The sequence below is a fragment of the Heloderma suspectum genome, chromosome 7 (genome assembly GCF_057233095.1).
Source record: "Heloderma suspectum isolate Gila_16-S chromosome 7, 16-S_ref, whole genome shotgun sequence".
Lineage (NCBI taxonomy): Eukaryota > Metazoa > Chordata > Lepidosauria > Squamata > Helodermatidae > Heloderma > Heloderma suspectum.
In genome coordinates, this window is record NC_139464.1 from 71266900 (window position 1) to 71284685 (window position 17786).

At 45.3% G+C, this 17786-nt stretch overlaps 1 protein-coding gene across 2 annotated transcripts in view; it reads right to left on the reverse strand.

Annotated features, from left to right (window-relative positions):
- Nucleotides 1-17557, reverse strand: part of TBC1D30 (TBC1 domain family member 30) — a 65233-nt gene extending 47676 nt beyond the window's left edge. For both annotated transcript variants that reach the window (XM_084810582.1, XM_084810583.1), the window contains exons 1-2: nucleotides 16895-17557; nucleotides 12474-12638 (exon numbers count right to left, since the gene is read on the reverse strand). In XM_084810582.1, coding sequence (XP_084666708.1) covers nucleotides 12474-12638; nucleotides 16895-17288 — 559 coding nt within the window. In that variant the 5' untranslated portion in view covers nucleotides 17289-17557. The remainder of the gene's footprint in view (nucleotides 1-12473; nucleotides 12639-16894) is intronic.
- Between the last annotated feature and the right edge of the window lie 229 nt (nucleotides 17558-17786).

A 17786-nucleotide genomic window follows, 5' to 3' on the forward strand; every position in this document is an offset into this window, starting at 1 on the left:
GGTTCCAGATAGGATCTAGGACCCTGGAAAATTAGAGTTCTAAACTGTGCAGGGAGCCTAGATGAGTACAGAAGTCTCCCCATAAAAATGTTTGTCTCCAACTCATGGGGGCAACAGTGGAGGGGGGAGAAGCAGAGCTAGCAGACTCATTCCTGCTCTCTCCCTCCTTGTGTGGTTGAATGACTGAGTAGCGCTCATTACATATATTTAGGAGCCAAGTTGAAAGTTGCTTAATTATAGCCCAGATTAGTTCTGACCCTTAACATTTTTGACCCAGTGGTCTTTGCTATTGTTGGCATGGTGAAGGAGACCCTCCTTCCTTTCCTTTACTCTTTCAAGGCATTTCTACATGAGGCTTTTATCCCGCACCTCTACCGAGGCTTCTGCTTCTGGATTCTTTGCAGGACTAAGATCTGCTCCTTTACGCATGCTTTTTTCAGATTTTCTTTCTCTGCTGTTCTATATGTTTCATTATACAGCCACTAGATGGTGCTGTGGTATACCAGAATTGCAGAAATACATGAGCCTTTTATAGAGGCATAATGCCAGTTTCCCTGATCTTAAAAAAACCGGATAAAGGTTACAAAGTACAGGAGAAGCCCTAGAGGAGGAGGATGTCATGTAAAGGACCTGCAAACTACCGTGAGTGTGCAATCATGAGCGCACAATAAAAGCCTCATGCAGAGATTCCCTTAATGTCTTGTCTTCTTCCCCCAGTGGATCAAACTCTCAGTCAGTGACACAGAGCTAATGGTTGCCAGGCACAGGGTCACACTGCCCCAATAAATCTCAGAATGCAGTAGCATCACCATAACTGGGGGGGCGGGAGGGCGGGGAGAGAAAGGCTGCTCTCCTTGCCAACCTCATGGAGCTGGTGGGCAGAATGACACAATGACACAGCCATTTTTATTACTGTTGCCATGAGACTGCTTACTTTCAAGAGATTCTGGGATGAAGTGTCCTCAGTGGCTCCTGGCTCCATGGACAAACAGTACGAGAAGACAGAAAAGTCATTGCCACAGTGGGACCACTGATCTTTCTGCAGACCCCAGGATCTAGCAGCAGCAGTTACTCCTTCTGCTTACAGGGACATGAATCCAGCATTCAGGAGGACAGAGTGATTGCTGCCACCACTACTGCCTTCGCTTCAAAATCTTAACAGCAGCATTAAGCTGTGCCTTTCCTTCTATAGAAAAGGTGGATACAGAGATCAAGTAGGCTTGCTTCCCTCCATCTAGCATAACTGCCAATGCCTTCCTGAGGCCCATGGCTAGCATGTGCATGTCAGCCTTATCTACAAGGGAGCTGTTGTTGTTTATTCAGTCAGTCACTTCCAACTCTTCATGACTTCATGGACCAGCCCATGCCAGAGCTTCCTGTTGGCCGTTGCCACCCCCAGCTCCCCCAAGGTCGAGTCCGTCACCTCCAGAATATCATCCATCCACCTTGCCCTTGGTCGGCCCCTCTTCCTTTTGCCTTCCACTTTCCCTAGCATCAGCATCTTCTCCAGGGTATCCTGTCATCTCATTATGTGGCCAAAGTACTTCAGTTTTGCCTTTAATATCATTCCCTCAAGTGAGCAGTCTGGCTTGATTTCCTGGAGGATGGACTGGTTTGATCTTCTTGCAGTCCAAGGCACTCTCAGAATTTTCCTCCAGCACCACAGTTCAAAAGCATCTATCTTCCTTCTCTCAGCCTTCCTTATGGTCCAGCTCTCGCAGCCATAGGTTACTACGGGAATACCATTGCTTTAACTATGCGGACCTTTGTTGTCAGTGTGATGTCTCTGTTCTTCACTATTTTATCAAGATTTGACATTGCTGTCCTCCCAAGAGGTAAACGTCTTCTGATTTCCTGGCTGCAGTCAGCGTCTGCAGTAATCTTTGCACCCAGAATGACAAAGTCTGTCACTGCCTCCATGTTTTCTCCCTCTATTTGCCAGTTATCAATCAAGCGGTTGCCATAATCTTGGTTTTTTTGTGGTTTAACTGCAACCCAGCCTTTGCACTTTCTTCTTTCACCTTCGTCATGAGGTTCCTCAGCTCCTCCTCGCTTTCAGCCATCAAAGTGGTATCATCTGCATATCTGAGATTGTTAATGTTTCTTCCAGCAATTTTAACTCCAGCCTTGGCTTCATCAAGCCCAGCACGTCGCATGATGTGTTCTGCGTACAGGTTGAATAGGTAGGGTGAGAGTATACAACCCTGCCATACTCCTTTCCCAATCTTAAACCAGTCCGATGTTCCATGATCTGTTCTTACCGTTGCTACTTGGTCGTTATACAGATTCCTCAGGAGGCAGACAAGATTGTCTGTTTCCCGCCTCCCAGCTGAGCAGAGCAGAGCAGAGCAAGCTGCTCCAGCTGGTCCAGGGACTACAGAAGCAGGCAAGCTCCCAGAGAGCGAGCGAACAGGGGGAGCAAACAGGAGTTGGCCAGGGGAGTTGCAGTGGTTGAAGAGACAAAGGAGACAGAGGCTAAGAGGTAAGTGGGTTGCAGGAAGCCCAGGGCGCTGCCCTTTATCCTTCTGACTGGCTGTGAGCTCACCAGGAGCTTCTGAGAGCTCCAACTGAATTGGAGGGGTGTGGCCTGAGTACTCCCAGCAGCTGACTGGGCGGGAAGCTTCAGTCTGTTTCCTGCCTCCCAGCAGAGCAGAGCAGAGCAGAGCAAGCTGCTCCAGCTGGTCCAGGGACTACAGAAGCAGGCAAGCTCCCAGAGAGCGAGCGAACAGAGCGAGCAGACAGGGGGAGCAAACAGGAGTTGGCCAGGGGAGTTCGGCAGGGGAGGTCAAGGGGGAGGCCCCTAACATTTTTTTTAATTTTTTAATTTTTTTTACTAACTTTTTTTCATTTATTTGTCTTGTAACACACACTTCCACACCAGTGGGACTCTGCTTTTAACCTCTACTGAGTAGAGGAGCAGGCACAGGCTAGTCTAGAACAATCACAAAGCTAGACACAAAAAGGGAAAAGAGGCTATGGAAGGACAAGACTCTCCAGTGGTGGTGACCTGCAAGGTGTGTGCAATGTTTGTTTTCTTGCCTGAGAACAACATGGCCTACACCTGCAACAAGTGCAAGTTGATCACGCTGCTGGAGGAAAAAGTAAGTGGACTGGAGCGGCGACTGTCAACCCTCCGGGGAATAAGAGAACACGAAGAGTTCTTGGACAGAATGGGGGAACTACAGCAGCAAAGGGCAGACCAGAAGCTTGAAGAGCAACAGCAAGATGAGGCAGTGGGAAATGCTGAGGTGAAGAAAAATGGAGTAGAGGATACTCCTTGGAAAACGGTGACAGTTAGGAGAAGAAGAACTAGACGCCACTCTGCACCAGTGGAAGCGGTGGAGCTGTGGAACCGATTCCAGGTACTTGCAGATGAGACTGGAGGACAGCCTGCAGACGAAGAATCACAGGGGAACCTGCATGAGAGTGAGCAAGAGGCTAAAGGTCAGTCAAACAGAGGCGATGAAACCCAGGCCTACAAGAAGAAGAGAAGAGTGGTAGTAGTGGGAGACTCCTTGCTGCGTGGGATCGAGACCCAAGTATGTCGCGAAGACCCGTGGACTCGCCAGGTATGTTGTCTCCCGGGAGGACAGATTAGAGACGTGACTGAAAGGTTGCCTGCACTCATAAAGCCCACTGACAGGTATCCCTTTCTTCTCATCCATGTGGGAACAAATGATACCGCCAAGCGGAGCTACGAAGAGATCACGTCAGACTTTGAAGCTTTGGGAAGGAAACTCAAGAACTTTGGGGCCCAGATAGTTTTCTCATCCATCCTTCCAGTAGTTAGAAGAGGGATAGAAAGGGAACGAAAAATACTCCGGGTGAATGACTGGCTACGAAGGTGGTGCCGACGAGAGAGATTTGGATTCTGGGACCACGGGCTATACTTCCTGGAAGATGGGCTGTTGGCTAGGGATGGGTTGCACCTCACAAAGGCTGGGAAGAATGTGTTTGGCCACAGCATGAAGAACTTCATCAGGAGGGCTTTAAACTGAATCCTACGGGGAAGGGAGATGTAATGTTGGGGGTAACAATGGACGTAAGCGCATGCACTGCAATGGAGAGAACAGCGCTGATAGCGCCCAATAATAGTCTTCAGACACATGTAGGAAGAAAGCCAGACTATGAAGCACATGGTCTTCGATGTCTATATACTAATGCCCAGAGTATGGGAAACAAACAGAACGAACTTGAACTCTTAATACAAGAGGGAAATTATGACCTGATAGGTATAACTGAGACTTGGTGGGATGACTCTCATGACTGGAATACAGCAATTGAAGGATATCACTTGTTCAGAAAGAACAGGAGGAACAGAAAGGGAGGTGGGGTTGCACTGTATGTGAAAAATACATATCTCTGCACAGAAATACAGGAGGAGGAGCTTGGTAGCCCCATCGAGAGCATCTGGGTTGAAATAAATGGAGCAAAGAATAAAAGGAACCTGGTGGTCGGAGTCTACTACTGGCCACCCAATCAAGGAGAAGACAAGGATGAAACTTTTGAAAAGCAAATAGCCAATGTTTTAAGGAAGCATGATGTAGTAGTAATGGGGGACTTCAATTTCCCCGATATTTGTTGGGAGACAAATTCTGCAAAACATGGCCCCTCCAGGAAATTCCTGACTTGTGTGGCGGATAACTTCCTCCTACAGAAAGTAGAGGAAGGAACTAGAGGATCGGCTATCCTTGACTTGATCCTAACCAACAGAGATGACTTAGTGGATAAAGTAGCAGTTACAGGAACTCTGGGGGAAAGCGACCATGTTGTACTTGAGTTCTTGGTTCTAAGGGAAGCAAAAGCCGAGTGTACTCAAACGCGTACCCTGGATTTTAGGAAAGCTGATTTTAATAAACTCAGAACAATGATCAGTAAGGTCCCATGGCAAGCAATGCTAGCGAGAAAAGGAGTCCAAGATGGGTGGGAACTTTTAAAAAAGGAAATTCTCAAGGCACAATCACAAACAATTCCAACAAGAAGAAAAGGTGGAAGACAACAGAAGAAGCCAATGTGGCTTCACAAAAAGCTTAGGGATGACCTGAAAACAAAGAAGGACACATATAGGAAGTGGAAAGAAGGCCAAGTAACAAAGGAAGAGTACAGGCAGGTAGCACAGAATTGCAGGGATGGCGTCAGGAAGGCTAAAGCGGAGAACGAGGTGAGGTTAGCGAGGGATGCTAAAAACAACAAAAAGGCTTTCTTCAGCTACGTGCATAGTAAAAGGCAGAGGAAAGAAATGGTTGTTCAGCTATTAAATAAGGATGGCAAAATGATAACAGAGGACAAAGAAAAGGCAGAGGTGCTCAATTCCTACTTTGGCTCAGTCTTCTCCCAAAAGAGGGTCTATGACCCCCCTGGCAAAGGCGAAGTACAGGCTGAAGGGGCAGGATTGCAGCTTGAGATCAACAGGCATATGGTCAAGGAACACCTCATTACTTTGAATGAGTTCAAATCTCCAGGGCCAGATGAACTGCATCCTAGAGTCATAAAGGAACTGGCAGAAGAGCTCTCAGAACCGCTGTCTATTCTCTTTGAGAAATCATGGAGGACCGGGGAAGTGCCAGATGACTGGAGGAGGGCTAACGTTGTCCCTATCTTCAAAAAGGGTAAAAAGGAGGAACCTGGGAACTACAGACCAGTCAGTCTGACATCAATCCCTGGGAAAATTCTGGAGCAGATCATAAAGCAATCCATCTGGAAGCACCTTGACAACAATGCCGTGATTACTCGAAGCCAACATGGATTTGTCAAAAACAAGTCCTGCCAGACAAATCTGATCTCATTTTTTGATCAAGTCACCTCCCTTGTAGACCGTGGGAATGCTGTAGACATCATATACCTCGACTTCAGCAAAGCTTTCGACAAAGTGCCCCATGATATCCTGATGAGCAAACTAGCTCGAAGTGGGCTAGATGAAACAACGATCATGTGGATCCACAGTTGGCTACAGAATCGGACCCAAAGAGTGCTTATCAATGGGACCTTCTCAAGCTGGGGAGAGGTAACGAGTGGGGTACCGCAGGGCTCAGTCCTGGGCCCAGTGCTCTTCAATATTTTTATTAATGACTTGGAGGAGGAGGTGCAGGGAATGCTGATCAAATTTGCAGATGACACAAAATTGGGAGGGATAGCTAATACTTTGGAAGACAGAAACAAAATTCAAAGTGATCTGGATAGACTGGAGTGCTGGGCAGAAAACAACAGAATGGCATTTAATAGGGACAAATGCCAAGTTCTGCACCTAGGAAAAAGAAACCAAATGCACAGTTACAAGATGGGGGATACGTGGCTCAACCACACTACGAGCGAGAAGGATCTTGGAATTGTCGTCGATCACAAGCTGAATATGAGCCAACAATGTGATGTGGGTGCAAAAAAGGCAAATGCTATTTTGGGCTGCATTCATAGAAGCATCGCTTCCAAATCCCGGGAAGTACTAGTTCCCCTCTACTCAGCACTGGTTAGGCCTCATCTGGAGTACTGTGTCCAGTTCTGGGCACCACACTTTAAGAAAGATGCAGACAAGCTGGAGAGGGTTCAAAGGAGGGCAACAAAGATGATCAGGGGACTGGAAACAAAGCCCTATGAAGAGAGACTGAAAGAACTGGGCATGTTTAGCCTTGAGAAGAGAAGACTGAGGGGAGATATGATAGCGCTCTTCAAGTACTTGAAAGGTTGTCACAGAGAAGAAGGCCAGGATCTCTTCTTGATCATCCCAGAGTGCAGGACACGGAATAATGGGCTCAAGTTACAGGAAGCCAGATTCCGACTGAACATCAGGAAAAACTTCCTGAGTGTCAGAGCAATACGGCAATGGAACCAATTACCTGGGGAGGTGGTGGGCTCTCCCACACTGGAGGCCTTCAAGACGAGGCTGGACAGCCATTTGTCAGGGATGCTCTGACTTGGATTCCTGCATTGAGCAGGGGGTTGGACTCGATGGCCTTGTAGGCCCCTTCCAACCCTACTATTCTATGATTCTATGATCTATGATCTATGACTTGGTATCCCCATACCACCAAGAACTTGCCACAATTTGTTATGATCCAAACAGTCAAAGGCTTTAGAATAGTCAATAAAACAGAAATAGATGTTTTTCTGAAACTCCCTGGCTTTCTCCATTATCCAGCAGATATTGGCAATTTGGTCTCTAGTTCCTCTGCCTTTTCTAAACCCAGCTTGTACATCTGGCAATTCTCATTCCATGAATTGCTGGAGTCTACCTTGCAAGATCTTGAGCATTACCTTACTGGCATGTGAAATAAGTGCCACTGTTCGATAGTTTGAACATTCTTTGGTGCTTCCCTTTTTTGGTATGGAGATATAGGTTGATTCTTTCCAATCTGTTGGCCATTCTTGTGTTTTCCAAATTTGCTGGCATATGGCATGCATCACCTTGACAGCATCATCTTGCAAGAGTTTAAACAGTTCAGCTGGGATACTGTTATCTCCTGCTGCCTTGTTATTAGCAATGCTTCTTAAGGCCCATTCAACCTCACTCTTCAAGATGTCTGGCTCTAGCTCACTGACCACACCATCAAATCTATCCCTGATATTATTATCCTTCCTATACAGATCTTCCGTATAGTCTTACCACCTTTTCTTGATCTCTTCTGCTTCTGTTAGGTCCTTGCCATCTTTGTTTTTGATCATACCCATTTTTGCCTGGAATTTACCTCCAATGTTTCTAATTTTCTGGAAGAGGTCTCTTGTCCTTCCTATTCTATTATCTTCTTCCGCTTCTGCGCATTGCTTGTTGAAAAATAATTCCTTATCTCTTCTGGCTAACCTCTGGAATTTTGCATTTAATTGGGCATATCTCCCCCTATCACTGTTGCCTTTTGCTTTCCTTCTTTCTTGGGCTGCTTCCAGTGTCTCAGCAGACAGCCATCTTGCCTTCTTGGTTTTCTTTTTCTTTGGGACGTTTTTTGTTGCCGCCTCCTGAACAATGTTGTGAACTTCTGTCCATAGTTCTTCCGGGACCCTATCTACTAAATCTAGTCCCTTAAATCTATTCTTCACCTCCACTGCATATTCATTAGGAATATTAGTGAGCTCATATCTAACTGATCTGTGGGTCTTCCCTACTCTCTTTAGTCTGATTCTAAATTGTGCAATAAGAAGTTCGTGATCTGAACTACAATCAGCTCCAGGTCTTGTTTTTACCAACTGCATAGATGTCCGCCACCTTTGGCTACAATGGATGTAGTCAATCTGATTTCGGTGTCAACCGTCTGGTGAAGTCCATGTATAAAGTCATCTCTTAGGTTGTTGGAAGAGAGCGTTTGTTATGCACAGTGAGTTGTCTTGGCAAAATTCTATCAGCCTATGTCCTGCCTCATTTTGTTCTCCCAGACCATGCTTGCCTGTAATTCCAGGTGTTGTTTGACTACCCACCTTAGCATTCCAGTCTCCTGTAATGAAAATAACATCTTTGTTTGGCGTACTATCCAGTAGGTACTGCAGATCCTCATGGAACTGATCTACTTCTGCTTCTTCAGCATCTGTAGTTGGGGCGTATATTTGGATCACTGTGATGTTAAATGGCTTACCCTGAATTCAAATTGAGATCATTCTGTCATTTTTTGGATTGTATCCAAGCACTGCTTTAGCCACTTTATTATTAATTATGAAGGCTACTCCATTTCTTCTGTGGTCCTCTTGTCCACAGTAGTAGATCTGGTGACATCTCCCCAATAACCACATCCAATTTGCCCTGGCTCATAGATCTTACATTCCAGGTTCCTATGGTGTGTTGATCTTTAGAACATCGGATTCGTCGTTCACCACCAGCACCATTGGCTGCTAGCCGTCCTTTCGGCTTTGAGCTAGCTGCGTCATCGCATCTGGGGCTAGTTGAACTCTGTTCCTCCCCAGTAGCTTTTTGACCATCTTCCGACCTGGGAGTCCCATCTTCCGATGGTATACCGACATATCTCTGGTGTGTGGCACAAGGGAGCTACTTTCCCACAAACTATGGCCTAAGGGGAAGAGTTCCAAGGCAGAGTGCCAACTGGCCAGCCCACTATCTTTTGAGAAAGCTAAACCAGAGGTGGAGACCCAACTTTTTCTGAGGTGGGAGGGGCATCATTGCTAACAGGATATAGGTACCCTTTGCTATACCATATGTGAGTGCCATCATTTTGCATTATAATTAAAAGCGACATCAAGGCTGCTGTTTATGTTACTTTTTCCACATACACCGAGCCATACCCTTGTATGAAGACAGGTGGAGATTCAGCTGTATACATGCAGCCGCAAGACAAAGACAAACCATGTGTACTGCATCCGTTGTGTACACACAGATTACTCTCTGGTTGGGACAAAGTTCCAAAATCATGCATGCATCCTTCACAACTGATGGGACACATGCCTGCTGTATTCCGGTATCTGTACTCTAAGGCAAAATATTACACAGGAAGCCAGTGTAAGTGAACACTGCCAGTTAGTTATTTTGCCAACTTAAGAAATCCTAACATGACAAAAACTGAGACCACTTACTCTTAAGAGCATGCAGACATTACTCCAGCTTGGAAGTAAGAAATGCATGCATAGTTTTAGAATCAAGGCTTAGTCCGAAATCCTAAGCATGCTTTTTGGGAATAAGCTCCAATTAACACTGTTACAGAACTGTGGTTCTTACTTCCAAGTAAATATGCATAGGATTCTAAGCAGCTATTTCACTTTCGTGTAGAGAGCGTTGTTGTCTTGCTCTCCCACTCCCAGAGAGAGAACCTTAAGATTAGTACATCAGAATAAAGCCTTTGTAGCATAATTTATTTTCATTGCATGCATTTAAAAGCTCATTTTAGTGCAGTGTTCATGCTATTTCATTTACTGTACCTGAGTATAGCACACTGCCATGCTGCATGTTAAAGAAAAAGATACAAGACAAAGAACATTAGCTTTAGAAAATTTCTGAAAACAACCGTCGTGGCATTATATACATGTGCTGCGGTATTAGAATTTGTAAACATAATTAAATATACCTACCAACCAATGGTACAGTAAGGGTTGTGTCCAATGTTAGGATAACCTAAATCCCATTCATTTCAATGAGCCTAACCCAAGTCCCATTCATTTCAATGGGCCTACTCTAAACAGGACTAGCACTGAATACAACCCTAATAATTTTAACATTTAGGGTGCAATCCTATGGATGTTTAGATGGAAAAAATCCTACAACTCCCAGCATTCCCTGGCCAGTAGAACCTTTTTCTGTCCAAACATTCAATAGGATTGCACCCTTATGGAATCAGAACATTTGTCTGATACTCAGTGGTGAGGTGGAGTAGAGGACAATGACCACCCAGGAAGTGGCGGGTGATGGGGGCATCAGCAAACAGGCTTGGCATCAGCAACTGGACTGGCATGGGCATGCTGTGGCCCACTGGGGCCGATGCTATTCGCTGCGCTGTGCTTTCTTTCTTCTTTTTTAAACGTTTAATAGCGAGGAAGCAGCTGTCTGGGAATGTACATGGTCATAGAAGCTCAAGTTGTTATTTTATCTTTTTCTTCAACATAAGTAAATGAGCTTAGCATCAGGGAAGCAGAAACAAACTCCATTTAATTCCTGAAGCAATTTCATTTCCATAGAACAGCCAGTGTGGTGTAGTGGTTAGAGGATCGGACTGGGACTCAGGAGATCCTGGTTCTAGTCCCCATTTGGCCATGAAGCTCACTGGGTGACTTTGGGCCACTCAATGACTCTTAGCCTAACTAACCTCACAGGGTTGTTGTGAGGATAAAATGGAAAGGAGGACGACCACATAAGCCACCTTGGGTTCTTTGCAAGAGGAAAAAAGGCAGGATATAAATGTAATAAGACGAATAAAATAATAATGATGGTGCTCTTGTCTGAGTTTTAAAGGTGAGTATTTCTTCTTCTTTTTCCCAATCAGGGTTGGCAAGCAAGTTTTGTTGCTGTTTTGCTCTAACATAGCAGTTGTAATGCATTGAATGACAGGAGAGGAGAGAAGATAAGTGCTAGTTGTGCGTTTCACAACTGAATAAATATAGATGGCTGTCTACTAGTACTCCCAGAGTTATATCTTTCTGTGGGCAAAACCCAGCCAAAGTCCTAGCTACTGGTTTCAAACTATATGCTGAAAGAGCTATAGCAAAGAGCTATATGCTCTTTGCCTGTAAGTCACTGGGACTTAGAAGTGCTTCACATTTCTGGGTTACACCTCATACATAAAACACACTTTGTGACCTGGACTACATCTCTCTTAATTTTTTACTTCCTTTCTTTTGATACATTTCTTTTGGACATTAGGGAGCGGAATCTTTTTTGTAACTGTTTCCCTGTTATGAAATTCCCTCCTAGATTCATCTTTCCACCTGGCAATGAATCTGTTGCTTTCAGACATCAGGAAAAATTTGTGTTTCCCGGGGCAATTAATGGCTTGGTTTCTTAGGGGGGGTTAGCAGCTTACGATTTTAAATGACTTGAGGACATTGTTGCAGGTGAATTCCTTGTTATTTTACATGTTTTATTTTAGAGTGCAATGCTATACTAGTCTCCTCAAAAGTAAGCTCCATTGAGTTCAATGGGACTCACTTCCAGGTTAGTGTATATAGGATTATGGCTTTAAGTTGTTTTATTGTTAATGGTGCAAGCTGCCTTGAGAATTCTATACTGAAAGGCAGGATCGAAAAGTCTTAAACAAATAAACTTACAAGCTGATCCTAATCATATTTACTTGGAAGTAAGTCCCACTTAATTCAGTGGATTTACTTCCTAATAAGTATGCCTTGGAAGCAGCCTTGAAGTCCTGCCATGTACAACTCTGACCTCAAATATACAATTCCATAACCCTCGCATAAGGTGCAGAAGAACTGTAAAATGCCATACCACCCCTCTAAATGCCTTCTGACATTCCAGAACTGTTTAGTTCTAAAATCAACCTTATTAAACCAATGCTACTAGTTGAAAATCAGTTTCTTTACAAACAATGGGTAGTATCCTACACTGCCACCATGCTAGTGGAACAGATCACTAATGCAACAGGAACTAGTGTTTCCTGAAACAACCAGAAACTAGCAGCAACACTAATTTTCGGAATGGGGCAGGTCAGTAGAGCTCACAGAAGGGAACTCTGCTGACCTGTTCTGTTCTGGAAATAAAGTGTTTGTCCTCCATCCTGAGGTTATTTCAGGAGCTGTTAGTTCCTGCTGCACTAGTGATCTGTTCCACAGGTGCAACAGAAATAGTGGAGCTGCAGCATAGGATACTGGCCAATATGTTACAAGCTCTAGAAAATCAAGTGTATATAAAATGCATACTTTGAATGGAACCAAGCTCCAGCTCAGAACTGCAGTCCTGTCTATTCCACATACATTATATATTTACGGAAACCTGAAATAGTTTTCCTGGACTAAAAAGCATTTCTAAATTACAACACAAGCAGAACTGTGTTTTGGAATACAACATGTATTCCTGGATTTAAAAAGACAATGGTACTTACTCCGTTTTTGGGAAACTGCTTGCAAACAGGCTGTCACAATATCGCAGTTCTTCTGCACCTTATGCAAAAGCCTGTCCTTTTGTTTCAGAAGGCGAAGTAGTTTTGCTGATTGGACACAAATTCTGTAATTCAGCTCTCGTATTATTGTTGTCAACTCGTTGGTATCTATCAACAAACAGGAGGGGAAAAAGCCCAATAGCTGAAACCTGTAACTTGAGAACACATTTCCTCCCATGGTAATCTCTATGGCAGCCTTCCTCAACCAGACACCATCCAGATGCGTTGGACTACAACACCCATAATTCCTAGTCAGAACATAAATTGTAATCCAGCACATCTGGAAGATGCCAGGTTGGGGAAGGCTGAACTAAGATACTCCTCAAAAGGGCCTTATCATATAAATGCATATTCTTGGGGGAAATCCCTCACATAGTCATAGGAGTTCCTGGTGTGCCACACACCTTAGGAAGTGCACTGCAGAAAAATAAGGGATAACAACTTTAATATTACTTATAGGTCACTACTCTGCCAAAAACTACCCAAAGCAATGTACAGCATTGAAATCTAGAATATAGCTCATCAAAACAATATAAAACAATAACATAAACAATAAAAACAAATAAAATAAAAAGCCAATAAAATCTTTAGCGCTTGATCATGGAATCGGAATCAGAATTGCATTCAAATTCCCTCTAGACTTTAGAATCTACAGCTTTGGACATATCCATCAACTTGAGACAAACATTTTTCTTTCTTTTTTATTAAATGAACGTTCAGACTGTTTGTTAGAAGGTAAATTTCTCCTTATGTACTGAATACCGTTTACAAGATTCAGCTGCAGCAACACTTCCTATTTACTCTTTTGCCTGTGGCAAAATCATTTGGCAAAGAGGACTTTTAAGTTTTATAAATTCTTCATTAGCTGCAAACATTTAAAATATCTAATGTGCAGGTAACTTACAGCACAGTCCTATGCAAGCCTAGTCAGAAGTGAATGAGACTTGAGCATGCTGGGAATTGCAGGACTTTTTTTCTGTCTAAACATGCATAGGATTGCTCCCTTAGATTGTTTTGTTTTACTGCAGGCTGGATTGGAGATTTTCAAATATAAAATTCACCAGCATTACAAAAGCTTAGAATGCAAACCAGCATTCTAAGTTTGTTCTTTAAATAGCAATTTCTTCTCCATATACAGTCAAAATAGTGTGGGTAATCTCAGTTCACCAGCAGCTATAGGGGTGGATTAAAAGTCTAGAGACTATACTGAATGAAGCAAAATATCTAAAGTGTTACAGAATTCTGGCGCAGTAGTTTAACACAGTAGAGAACTATTAATTTTATTATTTTACTTACATAATTAAGTACCTATACGGCACCCTCTAGTGGAAAAAAGCAGATTATCAAAGATAAACATTTAAATTAATGGCCACTCTGCATGATATTAGGTAAAATAAATAAGGAAAATCTTATACCTGTAATCAGTAACTGAAGGTAATAACTGTACTTAATGTAAGTGATCACTATGCAAGCAATAGCTCTAAAAAACCCAAACCTTTAGGTTTGGAGGAAGAAACTATAGCAATACAGATAGCCAGTAAAGAAACAGGGGAAATGACAGGGAGAAAAGAAGAGGGTGTTGTTGTTTTTTTAAGAGGTCTTACCACGGACTCTTTTAGACTTTTTTAGAATCACACCTTGCAGTAAGAGGCATTCCCCACTACCTTTACCCACTCAGCAGGTCCACCCCAGCTGCTTTTACAAGCCAGGAAGGCCAAGGATTCAGAACAAAAATGGTAGGCCTTAAATCTCCAAGGATCCTGTCCACATGCTAGGGCTGTACAAATTGAAAAGTATCCATTGTAACTGGACAAGCAGGGGGCAGACTGTTACATCCACTGGACTTGTATCAACTATGGCATCCAAGTAAACACGGATAAGACTGATTTTATCTGCAAAACATTGCACAAAGAGGTCACAGTGGGCTAGCAGTGTCTGAGTACAGTAATGGACTGGATGAGGGCCAATAAACTGAGACTCAGTCCAGACAAGACAAAGGTACTGTTACTGGTTGGTGTTCAGGCTTTTCTGGAGGGTACTGCATTCTCCCTAAGGGATCAGGTCTGCAGTTTGGGAGTACTCTTGAATCTAGCATTGTCACTGGAGGCACAAATGGCCCCCATAGCTAAGAGCACTTTTGATCAGGCTGATGTATCAGCTGTGACCTTATCTGGACAAAGATAGCCTTGTTACAGCTTTCCACACTCTGGTAGCCTCCCTGTTGGATTACTACAATGCATTATACAAGGGGCTGGCTTTGAAAATAGTCCAGAAACTTCAGCTAGTCCAAAATAGGGCAGGAAGACTGAGTGGTATGATAATATTAGGCCTGTACTTTGCCATCTGCATTGGCTTCCAGTCCATTTTCAGGCCCAATTCAAAGTACAGATTTTTGTTGGAAAGTCTGGTGTGACTTACAACAGAGTTGCCTTATACAAAGGAAGTGTAATAACGTAGATGCAGGCTAGAGCTAGTTTAGAATGGTTCAAATCAACTTACTTTATTGATTTTCTTTTTTGTTTATCTTTTATTGGAAGCCACCCAGATAACATTTTGTTATTGGGTGGCATATGAACACAGTAAACAAATACTTAACCCTGCTGAAGATAGGAGAGGAGCACAAAATAAGCAGATAACTGGTTGAGGAGAAGGAAAAGGTGACTGGGGACACCCAATCTTAAAACTTGAATACCTACAATTAGCCTGTATCAACAGCTATGCTATGCGAGTATCAACTGATTCGCGCGTATCAACTGATTGGCCAGTTCGCATGCCTTGGCCAATTCCTGGGTTGTCTAAACCATGGGTAACTGTTGGGTTACAAAGAGGCTACAAAGATGGCAAGAAGGGAGAGGGCTTTCTTGGTGGTGCCCCCCCCCCCCGATTATGGAATGATCTCCCCAGTGAGGCCTGCCTGGAGCCAACATTATTATCTTTTCAGCCCCAGGTTAAGCCCTTCCTCCAGCCTCAGGGATTTGGCACTTTAATCGGGTCCTGGGATTTTTATGCTTGATTTTAAAATTGTGTGTGTATAAATATACACGCACATAGTGTTTATATGTTTGCATGTAAACAGATTTATATTATGTACAATATTGTATTTTTATGGGTTCTAAACTTGGTTAATGGCTCAGAGAGCTTTGGCTATTGGACAGTATACAAATGCAATAAATGAAATTAAAAGCAGCAAACCCTGGACTTAATTTAAATCAGGGGTGGGGAACCTCTTTCATCCTGAAGAACAAATTCAATTTTGGAGATGCTCTCATGGGCCATATTCCAGCGGTGGTCGTGGTCAAGGCAAAGTGGCAAGGACCAAAGGCAAAAGGAGTGAGGCCAAAAACACAAAAAACACCAGGATATTTTAGCTTATAACTCTAACTGCCAGTAACTAAGCCTTGGGAGAGGAATTTCAACCTTTCAGAATGGCGAAAAACAGCACAGAAGCCAGGAAACCACCAAATGATCACTGGTTGGGGGAAAGGAGGGCTGGAATTGGTCCCTTGGCCTGAGGTTCCCCACCCCTCATGTACGTACTTGAAGGACTGAGTAGGATGAGTGTGGAACTGAGAAGCAATAAGAGCCCACTGTGGCATACCACTGGAAGGTGCTGTAGTTCAGTGGTAGAACTACAGCCCCTCAGTGCATGAAAAAAGTCCCAGGTTCCATTCCAGGCATCTCCAGATAGGGCTAGGAAGGAATCCTGCCTGAAAGCCTGGAGAGCTGCTGCCAGTCAGTGTCGACAGTACTGGGCTAGATGGACCAACGGTCTGACTCAGGATAAGGCAGCATCCTATGTTCCATATTGTCTATGGAACATATTAATAGTAAAGAAATTAGTCTTCCGTGAACAGGCGCAGACTGCTTTTCACCCCAGGCTGAGTAACTATAGCCTATCCACACACTCACATCTAAGACGGGTGCAATGTTCCCAGTCAAGGCCAGCAGCTATTAAGGGGAGGAGTTCCTCCCCTTACTTTCCAAAGTGTTGCCACCTTTCTTTTCCAGGCAGGGCTCCTGTACAATTATAACAGCCACTGCAGCACCCCCAAGTATGGGGATACTGAGGAGGGGGAGGCTTCACCTCTTGCACTTCTGCCTGCCAGGCGGCTATCGTACAGAATGCGATAACTCCCCTCCCTTTCAGCTATTAAGCAACGGAGGATGCCCCCTATAAGGCCTGCAGTAGGCCTCCCCAACCTGGTGCCCTCCAGACGTTTTGGCCTTCAGTTCCCATCAGCCCCAGCCAGCATGGCCAATGGTGGCGCACGCTGAGAGTTGTAGCCTGGAGGGCACCAAGTGCGGGAAGGCTGGGTGCTAGGGCGGCGGCGGCGGCGGCCTCCTCCTCGGTCGGTCCCCTTTACCTTTCTGGGCCAGGTACTTCCTTTGGTGCCGCTGGCCAGGCCTCCGCTGCAGCTCCTGCAGGAAGCGCGACTCGGCGCTGCTGCCCCTGGCCCCGGAGAAGGCGTCGGAGCCGGCGGACGCCTCCGTGGAACTGTCCACGCTGTCGCGGTGGCGGGCGCGCCCCACGCTGTACAGCTCGGTCAGGAGGCCGCTCACCAGCGAGGAGGCGCGGCTGGCCCTCCTGCTCCGGCAGGGGGCCGCCACCTCCGCCACCTCTCCTTCCTCCTCGACCTCGTCCTCGTCCGCCAGGCTGTCCGCGCTGCTGCCCACCCTGCCCCGGGCGGGCTCCGCCGCGCAGCTGCGCCCTCCTGTTTCGGGGTGGTCGCCGGCCAGGTTGACCTCGGTGAGCTCCATTCCAGAGCCGCTTCACGGCGCTTTCGCCGAGAAGGAGAGCGGCGCGCTGGCCGCCCGAACAGCTGCAGGGGCAGAGTTCCGGGTTTGGCCCATTGTCCACGAAATGGGGGTGGGGAAGGAAGGGAAGGGGGCAGACACACCCCCTTTCCCCGGAGGAGGCTCTGCTGCGCCTGCCAAGAGTCACTGCCCTGCCCGTCCCCTGCTAACAGACCGCGCCGCTGTCATGCGCTCCGCGCGCACCGCCATTCTCTCCCCCCGCCCCGCGCCGCAGGGACTGGCTTCCGAACAGCCCCGCACGATGCACCTGCCGCTACCAGCCAATCGCGTCACCGCGAGTCACCGTTCTTCTCTAGTCTTCCAACTTCAGAGGGAAACTCCGTCATGAAACTGCTGCAGTGAAGTGATCAGCAAGTTTGCTTCTGTTCGATTAGGACTCAATCCAGAGCAAGGTTTTTCTCTCTCTCACTGCAGCTATAGCAAAGTTAGATGATTGTAAAA